This window comes from Saccopteryx bilineata, chromosome 8 (assembly GCF_036850765.1).
Source record: "Saccopteryx bilineata isolate mSacBil1 chromosome 8, mSacBil1_pri_phased_curated, whole genome shotgun sequence".
Taxonomy (NCBI): domain Eukaryota; kingdom Metazoa; phylum Chordata; class Mammalia; order Chiroptera; family Emballonuridae; genus Saccopteryx; species Saccopteryx bilineata.
In genome coordinates, this window is record NC_089497.1 from 83,527,973 (window position 1) to 83,543,281 (window position 15,309).

The following is a 15,309-nucleotide window of genomic DNA, read 5'->3' on the forward strand; positions in this document are numbered from 1 at the left end:
AAACAAGATAGAAGGTGACAGAGGACAATCTGACTTTGGGTGGTGGGTATGCAACATAATTGAACGACAAGATAACCTGGACTTGTTATCTTTGAATATATGTATCCTGATTTATTGATGTCACCCCATTAAAAAAATAAAATTATAAAAAAAAAAAAAAAAAAAAAAGAGTACATAGGTTTCAGGTGAACATTTCTATAGCATTTGAACTGTTGATTATGTTGTATGCCCATCACTCAAAGTCAAATCATTTCCATCCTCTTATATTTGTTCCTCTTTACACCTTTCCCTTGCCCTCTCCCCACACCTTACCTCCCTTCCCTATGCCGTTCTCACCCTAGTAACCACATCACTTTTATCTATGTCCATAAGTCTCAGCAACTGGTCATTTCTATGTGAATGTCTGTTGAGTAAATAGTTAATCTACCTCCTTTTGCAGAAATTAAGTCTCAGAAGTGAAGTGTCATACACCTGGTTGTAGGGATCTTCAGCGTCTATTATGTAACCCAAGGCTCAATGTGAGTATGGTAGTTAACTGACCCTTTCTTCAATCTCCTGCTGCTAAATGAGCATTCTGTTTTTCAATGTTTTTAACTGAGACAAGTAAGTAGGCATCTTTGGTGAATGACACATTCCTGGTTTCACCAAACAAAACTAAGTATTGGAGACTGAAGAGCCACATTTAAGGTCTAGTATTAATTTTTTACATGCAAAGAGGAAAAGTTTGCTGAAATTCCTACACCATTAATACCAAGCTCTCTAAGTGCTTTTCAGGCTTTTCTACTAAATATATGCCTAGTGCCAGAGGAATGAACCTGCCCTACAGAGGTTCAGGCAACACCCAAAGGGGCCAACTTCAATCATAAAACTTATCTGAAAGCTAACCTTTTATCTCAAGAAGTTATAAAAATTGTGCATTCAACTTTTCATTGTATCTATGTATTTTTAATGAAATAAAAATTTTATTGCATTGACTTTACTATAAAAAAAAAAAAAAAAAAAAAGAAATATCTAATCCATGACTGCTATGATAAAGCATCTCCATCAAGGTCTATAATTATTGTAAATAAAACTCTACAGTCTTCTCTGTAAGATTTTATATACCTTTTATTAGATTCTTAAGTGCTTTAATAATTTTTTATGCTACTTGAACAGGTAACTTCTAAAAAGAGTATTTCAACCTGTTCGTGGCTGGTGTCAAGAAATACAATCAATATTTGTATATTGACTTTTGTGTCAGATTTTAATAACTTATCCGTGTATGTCCAACACATTTCTAACGTCATGCCTATGTCATTCCCTCTCCCTTAAAACCCCACACTTTGGAAGAGAATCACAGCTCCATTCTTACTAAATTGATAAAAACACTGTAATTTCTCCCAGAAAAAATGCATATGTGTACATAATCACAATTTTATATAACTATCATAATATCCACTATCTCCATTCAGCAAAGTAGACTTCAGATTAAAAAAATCCTATCTTACACATAGCTCAGTATAATAATGCTCAATTAATGGAGGACAGAAGAAGCAAATTTGCAAACAAATATGCAACAGAGCAGAGCCTGATGCAGGCATTCATACTGGCCTACAATAATTTGTAAAGGAACTGTTTAAAATATAAACCATAAAACACACTTGGGTTTTAGGTATTTATTTACAAAGTTCTTACTAATACAACTGCTTTTAAAATACAGCAACAAAGGGTCATTTACTATTTAAAAGCGGCACATACGTGGTATAAAAAAATCTATATAGTCAGTTAAAGAAGATAACGGAGAATTGTTAAATGACAATTAAATGTTTGTAGTACTCCCTAAACAGGTAGGAAATAAAATGATTATTCTGTATTACTATTAAAAAAATTATTGTGAGAAATAGCTTCAAGGTTTTAAAAATATTGTACAGCAGCAAATAAATGTATTTCAATTTTACATTTAATTATGGGATCACAATAAAAAGTTGACCATACAAATATCTATGCATTTTACAGCAGATTAGTAAAACTGATGCCAACTTTAGAGTTATTTCATAAAGAGTATAAACAGTCTTTACCACAATTTCCCCATGGTCATCCTTCAGAATAAAATTCCACACACTATCAAACTAAATCAACATTAGCTACTGCCTAAAAATCACCATAAATACACATTTCTGAAACAGCTACAAGTATACACCAGTATCATGTTTGTGCAAAATATACATTATTCTGTAATCTTTCTGTCCTTATCTCAATTTGCAAAAGTATTTGAAACAATCGCCTTTAACTGTTATTCTTTTTAATAAGGGCTCTTTTTAAATTGACACACTAGATCTTGAAAACTACTTGAGAATAAAACAAACTGCAAAAGGAGCAGGTAAATAACCAAACAGCATATGTGAAACAAGACTTCACTGTTTAATCAGGTATCTTTGCAGATTTTTATCTAGTTAAGTACTGTGATTTACTTAATTTCAGCACAAATTGAGATACACAAATATGTATTTCCAAGATTCATTCATGGACACTATACAAAAAAATCCGCAGCAGTACCTGGCATTCACCAATAAAATTTATTTAATATATGTATAGGTTGCAAAGCTACCAATTTCATGAATAACATATATTGGTCTTCAAATGAAGGCTCTGAGCAGAAAAAAATTACACAAAAATCAATATAAATTCTTAATAAATTAATTTGAAAAATGTAAGAGGTTAACTTTGCTCTTTCAAGAAGAAAGTCAAATGCCACCGTTGAGTGTTACCCATCTTCTTTCCAGCTTCCCCCAAGGGCCAAGGACAAGCACCACTGACGTCAGAGTCTGTCTGAGGTGCAAGTTTCCATAACTTAAGATTTTTTAAGCCTCATATCAAATGAGTTGTAGATCTACTTAAAGTATGACTTCTCCTTTCAAAGAAGGAAGGAAGGCTGACAAGGGAGGGAGATGGGACACCCTGAAAAAACAAGACAAATATTTTATATTAAAATTTTTCTTTTAAAAAATTGTAACACAGTTTAGCATCATGTGTATTATTTTTACATTCTACAAAAGACAATAAACAGCATCTGAAAATCCTAAACTCTTTAAATAAACAGAAAATTTAAAAGTGAAAGAGGAAAGAAAGCATACTCAAAGTCACTAAAATAGACACTGGCTTACTGCTAATGGTGATTCTATGAGATATTAATGATTCAGTATTTCATGTCATAAAATTTTTTTTAATTAGTAAATACATTTTGAGGTAAGAAGACAAACCCTAGTGGTTTCTTCTTAACTTAATCACATAGCAGAATTAAATTACTTCATCAGAAATAATTTTCTAAAATTAAAGGTCACGCACTCCTAAAGAGGTTTTGTATTCTCTATGCAACCTATATGTATGTATTTGTGCACAATTTTGTTCCATATAAAAACTGGGTAAAACAGCAGCACTTCTGATAAGAGATTATTACATCACTGAGCTGTCTAAACTTGCTGTTTCAGAGGTCCAAGTTAAATATCAGAATTTTTAACAATAATAAAGTAGTATACATAATACCAAAATTCCAAAAGGTGTAAATCAAAAGGAATTATAAAGAAAATTAGTTTTAGGCTCTGGCCGGTTGGCCCAATGTGTAGAAGTCTCAGGTTCAATTCCCGGCCAGGGCACACAGGAGAAGTGCCCATCTGCCTCTCCACCCTTCCCCCCTCTCCTTCCTCTCTATCTCTCTCTTCTCTGGAAGCCAAGGCTCCATTGGAGCAAAGCTGGCCCAGGCGCTGAGGATGGCTCCATGGCCTCTGCCTCAGGCGCTAGAATGGCTCTGGTTGCGACAGAGCAACGCCCCAGATGGGCAGAGCATCACCCCCTGGTGGGCATGCCGGGTGGATCCTGGTCAGGAGCATGTGGGAGTCTGTCTGACTGCCTCCCCTCCCCCCCACTTCTCACTTCAGAAAAATACAACCAAAAAAAATTAGTTTTACTTCCACTTTACATGTTAATTATTGTTATTCTTTAAAATGATCACTTTTATAAATAAGAAAATTTCTAATAGCATTCATTTTTTTCTGGACTTAAGCATAAATTACGTTGCAAAAATATTTTTATGTGCCAGTATGCAAAGAAACTCTATTAATCCTAGTTGTTGTGAAGGCAAAGCAGTTATAAAGTGGTAAATTCAAGTCCCCACCCACCTAATAAGTAATTCAGTGGTGAAAGTATACTTTCTTTTTTCACAGATACAAATTTTAAATATCTAATACGCTCACATTAAACTTCTTGAGGCTTGTTTCCATTACTAGTTGGCATATCTCCTAATTCTTCACAAATATCAAAGATGACTTGGATAGAACTTTTTTTGAAATTTGAAAAACCAGTATTTCCTTTAAGTGTCTCGGAAAACCTAGCTTGTGAGGCAGAGTGACGTATAGATGGAAACCAGGAGCTCTGAGAGCGCCCACCGGTAGAGTTTGAGCGCTGAGCATAAACATGCTCAGTAAATCCAATTATACTGCGTGTGGAAACGGAATGGATAATCTGTTAGAACAGAAATAAGCAATGAAGAGGACATGAATGTCTAAAGGATAGTTTAGGTACTTCTTATATAATAGTTTACATAAAAGTGGCAAAACCATTAATAATACAAATTAATTTTCTAAGAAAACTTCTATAAAATCCAATTACCTTCATTTGAAAAGCAATCTTTATAACAGTTACTATAGATGCAGGAAATACACAAGGGATAGTTCTTTGGCCTTCAGAAAGCATATAATCTGATTTTAATAAAGAAATGCTTACTGTATTTTATCAATTTTAAAACATTCTTCATTAATCAAATTTCTTTGCATAATATTTATATTATCAGCTAAGTACAACTTTTCTCCCACTGAAAGGTTAACCTTGATCAAACACCTGTATAAGCATGTTTAGATTAAGCTATAAGTCTTTGATGTGTTAAAGACTTAACTAGCTTAAAAAAATGTTATTAAACATGATGTGCCTTGTGTGTATAAATGTTACATAAAAGGTAACCAATTATAAAACACTAGAGCAGCCTGGAAGGGTAGCTACGTACCATGGCATGCCCAGTCAGAAATTTATGAATTATAGCACCCCTTTTCGTCCACAAGATTCAATATGAAGAGTTCAAGAAGGGCATTACTGGTGCAGGGAAGAGCACGTGCAAAAGCCTCTAGGTGGGGTGTGCTTTTAGTGTTTTTAAGAAGAGCAAGAAAGCGAGAGTGGCTGGAAGAGGATGCAGAGGGGACGTGAGGGAAAGGAAATGGGAGAGGGGGCTGGGGACCCAGAGCACTGCTATGGAGGGCCCGAATAAGGGTTCAGGGAGATCTAGAGGGTCCAGCTGGCAACAACTCTCTCTGGCAGTCTTGGGGAGTGTGAATGGGAGGCTGAAAGAGGATGGGGGAGTGGACGGGGAAAAACCCACTAGAGCCCACTGTGTGCTGGGGACTGCTCAAAGCATTTCATATAAGTTAACCTATTTAATCCTGACAACTACTACTTTAGCTTCATTTTATAGATGGTGAAATCCAAACATCTTTAATAACTTGCCAAAAGCCATACAGCTAGTAAAACAGAAGAGCTAGGATTTGAACACGTATGTTCTAGAGTTCATACTGCCTCTCACAAATAATTGCATCATATGTGTGTGTGTGTGTATGTGTGTGTGTGTGTACTTAATCCTTACAATAACACCATAAGGTATGTCCTATTAATCTCTTTTCCTCATCTGCAAAAATGGGGATAAGAGAACAAGAAATTTGCTCAAGGACACATAGCTAAGTGATAATCAATTGCTTTTCTTAACCTTAGTAGGTTAGGTTAATAATTTTATAAAGATACACCACTCATATACTTGGTGGCAGTAGTAAGTGTAAGAAATGTCCTTAATATTAACTGTTAAATAATTCTGACATCACTGGGAAACTGGGTTTTTCAGAAAACATTTAAAAACATACATATAAATCTAGAATCCATATCACCCTTTAAAGTCCACAGTTTCAGATAGTCTACTCACCACAGAAATAGTAAAAGAAATAAAATTAACTCTGTTATACAGGGTGGGCAAAATTAGGTTTCCAGTTGTTTGTATGGAAAATAATATAATAATTAATAAAAAACACAAGAATAAACTTTGTGCTTCATGTACTCTCAACTGTAAACATATTTTTGTCCACCTCTGTATTACTGGAACCAATTTGTATAAACAGAGACATCGCTATTTGTGTTAGTAAAGTAATAAACCAGATTAAAATGTTCTTTTTCTTTAGAGATATTAGAACACATCTCAATGAAAATAAGATATCAAATCAAATAAAGTATGTCTCTATCTCTAGGTTCATTAAGTGTGGTTTTCTCAGTTATCTTTACCTAATAAAAAATGTCAGAAAAGATATATAAAAAATGATGCAGATTATTAAGTTTCTATCTTTAAAAGTTAGAAAATTCTATAACAACTCCATAAATGTGAATAAGTCATTTAGCCCATTAAATCAAAGTCGCTTACTGCTAATGAGGATGTGCTAGACAGACGACTCACTGCATGCTTGTCACCGCTGAGGGGACTCCTTCCCTCCACTGAGCTTTGAGACGCCGTCAGAGCCCTGCGTAAAGCTCTTTTCGGAGTTTTGGAGAAAGAGAATGCTCTTGTAACCTAGAGTTAAAGAAAGTTATAAGGTACAATTAAGCCTATATAAATTTAATTTAACTGATAAGAACAATTATACACAAACAAAATCAAATACACATCAAACAGTTTTGTACCAATTGTATATAACTCAATTAGATTCTCTTTTGACAACACACTGAGAAAATGTGGTACAGTAATTCCTCATTCAGAGTTGTGGTCATCAATAAATTTTGTGACTTCAAGTGAAACTACACATAATAAAACCAATTTTACTGCAAGCTAATTGACATAAACAAGAGTTAAGTTCCTATAGCATCTCATCAGCATTATAATGAAATGACATTGAACATTACTCAAAAACCTGCTGTACACTTGCGTTCATGGAGCACTACAGTCAAATGGGAGAAAGTGCAAGGATAAACCTGGCATGGGAGAGAAAAAATGTGGATTTTTTTGTCTGATTACACTAAAATTTAGGTGTGAGGTCGTTTAAAGCCATTTGAACCCTGACTTCATTATTGAAAAAGTGAATGAGTCCATTTGACTCACCATTTAACATGTTTATCTACTATATATCATATATGTTAATTGCTCAGAAATGCAAAGATAATTAAATAAGTGCAAGGCCTCCCTCAAAAGCAAAACAACAACTAAAGCCTGTAAATCTAAATCTAACAGTAGACTATGGCAAGAAATTTTACCTGGACTATTAAATTTCTAGTCCTACTCTTTATTTTATTTTTTTGGTATTTTTCCAAAGTGAGAAGCAGGGAGGCAGTCAGACAGACTCTCCAGCATGTGCCCGACCGGGATCCACCCAGCATGCCCACCAGGGGGTGATGCTCTGCCCATCTGGGGTGTTACTTCGTTGCAACTGGAACCATTCCAGCATCTGAGATGGAAGCTATGGAGCCATCCTCAGCGCTCGGGCCAACTTTGCTCCAGTGGAGCCTTGGCTGCGGGAGAGGAAGAGAGATAGAGAAAAAGGAGGGGAGAAGGGCGGAGAAGCAGATGAGCACTTCTGGGTGCCCTGACTGGGAATCGAACCTGGGACTTCTACACCCTGGGCCGATGTTCTACCGCTGAGCCTATCTGCCAGGGCTCATGCTCCTACTTTTAAAAAGCCCTATTACCAACACTCTTACACAGTCCTCAACTTCCCTGAAAAAAAGTTATCTTCATCAACACAAGACTGAAACATACTATAGTCAGGAACAGATCCTAAGCCTTTGGCCTCTGTCATGTACCCTTTGCTGAGGCAATAGTTCCGAAGAATTCATACATATCTATATCTAAAACACTGTCAGTACATTTCACTGAAGTAGAGTTCCTAGAAGTATCACTATAACAAGAATTGGAAGGATACAGGTTGTTATATTTACTGTGCAAAGAATTCACTAAACTAAACCTACTATCTCTGTGGGCTAGTTCCTAGCCCCAAAACCAACTGTGTTTTATAAACTATCTTTACAGTGGTGTTTAGGGCATTATTATTTAATAAACTCTGAAATATACGTTTTTGGAGCTATGTTAAATAATAATGTCACTAAGACTCACCTTTTTTGAAGTCTTTTTTATTGCTCTAGATGCTCTACTCAATGTACTGTCCATATCTTTTGTATTTACTTCTAAGGTATCTGAATCAGCAGTGTAAATAAGATTTTCCTGTTGAAAAGTAAACATTTTTATTATTTTAAAATTAAAATGAAAAAAGAAAAACAACATTTTCCAAATATTAAACTTTTACTTTTTTTTCCTTTTAAAAATTTTTTATTTTATTTTTCATTTTAGAGAGGAGACAGCCAGAGAGAGCTGGAAGCATCAACTCCCATATGTGCCTTGACCAGGCAAGCCCAGGGTTTTGAACTGGTGACCTCAGCATTTCCAGGTCAATGCTTCATCCACTGCGCCACCACAGGTCAGGCCCAAATATTAAACTTTTAAAAAGCACTTATGTACATATGGGAGCATATATAGCTGAAGCTACTTAAGATTTCTGATGTGTTTGACATAATTCTAATCTAAAATGTACTACTTTAAGGGTAGTGGTACACACTCAGTAAAAAAAAAAAAAAAAAAAAAAATCACTGCAAGGACAATGGACACCAAAGCAATTGGAAAAAGAATTCGATATAAAATCTTACTAACAACCCTAAAACAAGTTAGAAATTTAGCATAATTTATATACTTAAAAAACATTACTACAGAACCAGTATCACAAACACTTTACTTGAGAAAACCTCAAATTTAAACTTACACTTTCTCTTAATTTTCCTTTTCATCCTAAACTAACATGTAGAAAAATTCTAAATCAGAGGTTCTGAACCTGTGATCAAGAGGTCCTGGAAGTGGCAATGCAGGGAATTATTTTCTTCCATTACAGCTTATTTTAAACTACAAAGTAATTTATTAAATCTCACTCTGAATTGGTCAACTTATGACATTTTTTAAAACTAAGAACTGAAAAATCCAATAGAATTGTTGGAAGGCAATTAGAAGTAGTAAGAGAATTTAACAAAAATAATAGGTTACAAAATTAACATCCATATATCAAAGATTCACCTACATAGAAAACTAAATAGCTAAATGATCTCATTTATGATAGCATCTAATGTCACTGAGTTCCTACCTTTAGCCTGTGCTACCGTGATTTGCTCAAACTCTGTAATCATGATTATAGCTTAGAATTTCTGATTTGCTCAAAAAACCAAGAATAAGGATACCCAAAATCTAATGTTAGCTTTATGCTTCTGGCCTTCGTTTCACATGTAAGATAATGATATTAGATTTAGTGTTTTTTTAGCCTGAAAATTTTAATTCTTAACTCATTTACAAATGGGCATAACAAGTAAAATTTGCCTAGAATAAAACAGTTGTACTTATTTTACTCTTAATTACTTAAGCTCTAATTATTTAGGGCACCAAAAAAATATATGTAATAGGAAAACAAAAACTACTGATTCAAAGAATCAGAGATTTTCATCTTTTATATAGTTTGTATATACATAGTTTAAAATACTTTCTCTTCAACATGGAAATGTTCTCAAATGTTAAGACACTGACTCAGGGCTTTTGAAAAATTTACTATGTGCAGTATTTTAAATTGAGAAAGAGCTCAACTGAAGTAAAAAAATATGTGAATTTACACACACATTTCTTAGTAACAAAATTTCACTACTTGAAAAAATTCTGTTTAAGACAGTATAAATCAGAACATAGTTAAACGTTTGCTGCCATCTTGTGGCTAATTTTACTTCATGAAATTTGTTTCATTATTTATATTTGAGTTCTAGATCCATTGACAGTTTACGCTTCAGTTTTACAGTTATAAATTCGGAAAGGACTGTATAAGCATCCAGTCCAACATCATGCTAGATGCAGAGTAATTTCTGAAATAGGCAAACATTATACTGCAAGGATTCATTTTATATATGGATACCTAGAACTAGGAAAAATAATTCTTTCTTATAATGAATAGTTTTGTGAGCTCTATAACAAAAATTTGTCTCCATCATATTTCTAGTCAGCATTCTGTTTTATGCACTAACACTGTATTCCTTCTATAAACTTTTTGTGCAACAAACAATCCTTTATTATAACAACATATTTTGGGTTCCTAGAAATTTTTAAAAACTAAGTCTATTAATTGTCCTAAACATTTTAGGTAGGGGTTTTTAATCAAGTATTATCTACTTTATAAATCACAATAATTATATCTCAATGTCTTTCAAAAGAAGACTTAATGATGATAAAATGAACATTTTACTGTCACCAGAACACCCAAGGCAACCTCAGCTATAGCACTACTGCACTACTGGAGAGGGCCACCAGCAGTATGTCCTCCTCTTATCATGTGCATCTGTCTTATCATTTGAGAACTGCCATGTTGAAGAAAATATTTTTAAATATATATGTATAAAAGATTGAAAAAATAAAATCTCTGACTCTGAATTAGTTTTTATCTTCCTATTATGAATTTTTTGGTGCCCTAAATAATTGAAGCCTAAATAATTAAGAGAAAACTAAGTATAACTATTTTATTCTAGACTAATTTCATTTGTCATGCCCATTTGTAAATGAGTTAAAAATTAACATTTTCAGGCTGAAAGAACACTTAATCTAATATCATTATCTTACATGTATAATTAAGGCCAAAAACATAAAGCTAACATTAGATTCTGGGTACCCTTATTCTTGGTTTAAATCCTCTTGACAGTTTTTTCCCTCATGGATATAATGCCCCATATTCTGTTATTTCAAATTTAAAGGTTAAAGTTATAGTCTGTTGAAACTGTTTTTCTAAGACTGCCCAGGTATGCATTTTCTGTCTCTTGTCAACAGGGAGCTTTTCATTTCGTTGTCCATACTCTTAGGCTCATTTATCACCTGAGGTTAAATGGTAGCTTTGCTGAAGTCATTACAGATTTCTAACCACTAATATAATAAGTATAATTTTATTAACAAATAAATTTTGTTTAAATTTATGTCATTTGTGCAGAGATGATGTTTCTTTATCTATCATGTTTCCCCATATATGATGAAGAAATTAAACTATCTTTTAAGGGACCTATATTTTATCTGAGAGCTACTATAGACTACCTAATTTCTAGTAAGTCATTTAACTTTGGTAACTTGAATTTCTCATATATCTTCACTTTAATTTGTATAGGATAAAGATAATTATATATCCTATATGTATATATTCATAATGACATTTGATTTTAAGAGATGGGACTGAGAAAAATGGATTGGCCACTTGCCAGGAAAAGCAACTTACTTCAACTCATCTATTGCCTTCAGTTAGATAAAAGAACAGCAGAACAAAATAACCTCTATTTTACAAACAGCCAGGTCGAAGAGCATCAGTAAAAATCACAGGGTACATTACAAGTCCCCAAAGCCTCACTAAATCAGAGGCAAAGGAGCTATAAGGTTATGAGGGCTTCTGTAAACTAGTGACTCAAAGAAATGTTTCATGTGCCTCTACCTTTAAAAAATCTTTTCCAAAACAACTTATTAAACCAGATTTTCTCAATACACACAAAACCAAAACTCTCCTGTGTTCATAATGAACAAGTCCTTAGAAATATACAGGTTTAGGAGAGACCTGAAGATGGCAGCGGAGTAGGCAGACGCATGGACTCCCAGCTCACACCACCGAACTGGATTATAAACTAATTTATGAACAATCAGCATGAAAAACCAAATCTGGACTACAAGAACAGCTTTAAAAAACCAAGGAGCAAAGAAGAAGCCACAACAAACCTGGTAGGGAGCGCCTGAATCTCCCCTGCTTACAGGAATGGGGGGGGTGGGGGGGAGGGTGAGGCTGGGCTCTCGCTCCAAGGAAAAGAGCAGTAAGTACTGCTCACAGACACTTGCCTGGCAACCAGGGAACGAGGTGTCTTGAAAGGGCCTGCTTGTCTTCCAAAAAGAAAGGAGAGAGAGAGAGATGGATGGTGAGGGGGAGAGGAATATAGGTGATGACATAAAAAGCTGACTCATTCAGGGCTGGAGGCGGTCATAACTGGGGGAGGGGCTGATCCTTCCACAAAGCAAAATACAAAAGTACTTCCAGGTCACAGAGATACAGACATCTCTCCAGCTCCAATCAGCACAAGAAGACACAGCTAAAAAAAAGAAGTAGGGAGGAGAGGCAGAAACTCAGGTCTCCATGGATATTTGAGATACACCTCCCCATACTGAAGCTGAGAAAACACCCTGCCCCAAAGAGAGTAACTAGTGGAAGGGGATTTCAGAGTCTCAGGTCACACCCACCACATTCCTGGATACAGTTTGAAATAAGCCCCCTGCTGAGATCAGCAAACAAGACTATCACCTGTTAAGAAAACAAACAAATCAAAACTTCAAAGTGGCCCAATTCCTAAAGTGGATTACAAATAATAGTTGATGCCAACCCAAGAAGACCTAGAAATAACACAAGTAAAAACTGGAGGCAGACAACACCAAGCCTAGATTCAACCAGTTCTACAAAGAACACACCCAGATACAATGAGAAGACAAAGAGGTGCAATCCAAATGAAACCACAAGAAAGACATTCAGGATATGAACTGAGTGATATGGAAATAATCAAACTTCCAGATGCGGAGTTTTTAATGATTGTAAGGATGCTTAGGGATCTTAGAACAACAATGGATGGTCATCACGAACACCTAAATAAAGAAATAGCAAGTATAAAAAAGGATATCGAAATATTAAAAAAGAATCAGTCGGAAATGACAAATACAATATCAGAAATGAAGACCAAAATGGAAGGAATTAAAAACAGAATGGATACAGCTGAGGATCGAATCAGCGAGTTGGAGGACAACTGAAAGGAAGGCATGAAAACAGAGAAGAAAAAAGAAAAGAGACTCAAAAAGTTTGAGGAAACTCTTAGAGATCTCTGTGACAACATAAAGAGAAATAACATCCGCATCACAGGGGTTCCTGAAAAAGAAGAAAAAGAACAAGGGATAGAGACTTTATTCAATCATACCATAGCTGAAAACTTCCCTAAATTAATGCAGGAGAAACTCTCACAAATTCAAGAAGTACAGAGAACTCCACTAAAAATAAAACCCAAAGAAACCTACACCAAGACACATCATAATTAAAACATCAAAGCTAAGTGATAAAGAGAAAATATTAAAAGCTGCTAGAGAGGCCCTGGCCGGTTGGCTCAGTGGTAGAGCATCGGCCTGGCGTGCAGAAGTCCCGGGCTCAATTCCCGGCCAGGGCACACAAGAGAAGTGCCCATCTGCTTTTCTACGCCTCCCCCTCTCCTTCCTCTCTGTCTCTCTCTTCCCCTCCCGCAGCGAGGCTCCATTGGAGCAAAGATGGCCCGGGCGCTGGGGATGGCTCCTTGGCCTCTGCTCCAGGTGCTAGAGTGGCTCTGGTCGCGACAGAGCAACCCCCCAGAGGGGCAGAGCATCGCCCCTGGTGGGCAGAGCGTCGCCCCCTGGTGGGCGTGCCGGGTGGATCCCGGTCGGGCGCATGCAGGAGTCTGTCTGACTGTCTCTCCCCGTTTCCAGCTTCGGAAATAAAAGAAGAAAAAAAAAAAAAGCTGCTAGAGAAAAAAAGGCTATCACCTACAAAGGAGCCCCCATAAGGATGACATCAGACTTCTCAACAGAAACACTTGAAGCCAGAAGGGAATGGCAACAAATATTCAAAGTAATGCAGAACAAGAACCAACAACCAAGACTACTTTATCCAGCAAGACTATCATTTAAAATTGAAGGAGAAATAAATAAGTTTCCCAGACAAAAAAAAACTGAAGGAAGTCATTACAACCAAACCAATGCTGCAGGAAATGTTAAGGGGCATGGTATAAACAGATCAAAGTGGGAAAAGAATATAGCAAAAAGAGGATTACAGCTTTAAAGAATAAAATGGCAATAAACAACTACATATCAGTAATAACCTTAAATGTAAATGGATTAAATGATCCAATCAAAAGACATAGGGTAGCTGCATGGATAAGAAAACAGTACCCATACATATGCTGTCTACAAGAGACACACCTTAAAACAAAAGATGCACATAGGTTGAAGGTAAAAGGATGGAAAAAACATTTCATGCAAATGGAAATGAAATAAAACTGGGGTAGCATTACTTATATCAGACAAAATAGACTAAAACAAAGAATATAGTAAGAGATAAAGAAGGCCACTACATAATGATAAAGGGAGCAATCCAACAGGAAGATATAACTATTACAAATATCCACACACCTAACATAGGAGAACCTAAATATATAAAGCAGACTTTGATGGATATAAAAGGTGAGATCAACAGCAATACTATAATAGTAGGGGATTTCAATACCCCACTAACATCAGTAGATAGATCCTCAAGAAAGAAAATTAACAAAGAAACAGCAGACTTAAAGGACACACTAGATCAATTTAATAGATATCTACAGAACCTTTCACTCTAAAGCAGCAGAATATACATTCTTTTCAAGTGCTCATGGTACATTCTAAGGATAGACCACATGTTAGGGCACAAAAGCGCTCTCAACAAATTTAAGAAGACTAAAGTCATATCAAGCACTTTCTCTGATCACAACGGCATGAAACTAGAAATGAACCAAAACAGAAAAGCTCAAAAAATCTCAAACACATGGAAACTAAAGAGCAGGTTGTTATATAACAAATGGATTAAGAATGAGATCAAAGAAGAAATAAAAAAATTCCTAAAAACAAATGATAATGAGCATACAACAACTCAAAATTTATGGGACACAGCAAAAGCAGTACTGAGAGGGAAGTTCATAGCACTACAGGCACACTTTAAGAAGCTAGAAAAAGCTCAAATAAACAACTTAACCTGCATCTAAAAGAACTAGAAAAATAACAGCAAGTAAAGCCCAGAGCTAGTAGAAGGAAGGAAATAATAAAGATCAGAGCAGAAATAAAAGACATAGAGGCTAAAGAAACAATAAAGAAGATCAATGAAATTAGGAGCTGGTTTTTTGAAAAGGTAAACAAGATTGATGAACCTTTAACTAGACTTACCAAGAAAAAGAGAGAGAGGACTCAAATAAATAAAATTAGAAATGAGAGGGAAGAAATAACAACCGACACAACAGAAATACAAAGGATTGTAAGAAAATACTATGAAGAACTGTATGCCATAAAACTAGACAACCTAGACGAAATGGACAAATTCCTTAAAACATACAATCTTCCACAAA

The 15,309-nt window shown here is 35.3% G+C and overlaps 1 protein-coding gene across 7 annotated transcripts in view; it reads right to left on the reverse strand.

The window, feature by feature from the left end:
• Nucleotides 1-1,650: 1,650 nt before the first annotated feature.
• The window catches only part of ECT2 (epithelial cell transforming 2), a 72,667-nt gene continuing 59,008 nt past the window's right edge, over nucleotides 1,651-15,309 (reverse strand). For 3 of the 7 annotated variants that reach the window (XM_066241442.1, XM_066241440.1, XM_066241441.1), the window contains 4 exons: nucleotides 8,165-8,272; nucleotides 6,485-6,631; nucleotides 4,230-4,497; nucleotides 2,826-2,937 (listed from right to left, as the gene is read on the reverse strand). In XM_066241442.1, coding sequence (XP_066097539.1) covers nucleotides 4,231-4,497; nucleotides 6,485-6,631; nucleotides 8,165-8,272 — 522 coding nt within the window. In that variant the 3' untranslated portion in view covers nucleotides 2,826-2,937; nucleotide 4,230. Of the gene's footprint in view, nucleotides 2,938-4,229; nucleotides 4,498-6,484; nucleotides 6,632-8,164; nucleotides 8,273-15,309 lie in introns of those variants that run through there. The other 4 variants (XM_066241445.1, XM_066241443.1, XM_066241444.1 and 1 more) reach the window with 3 other exon arrangements.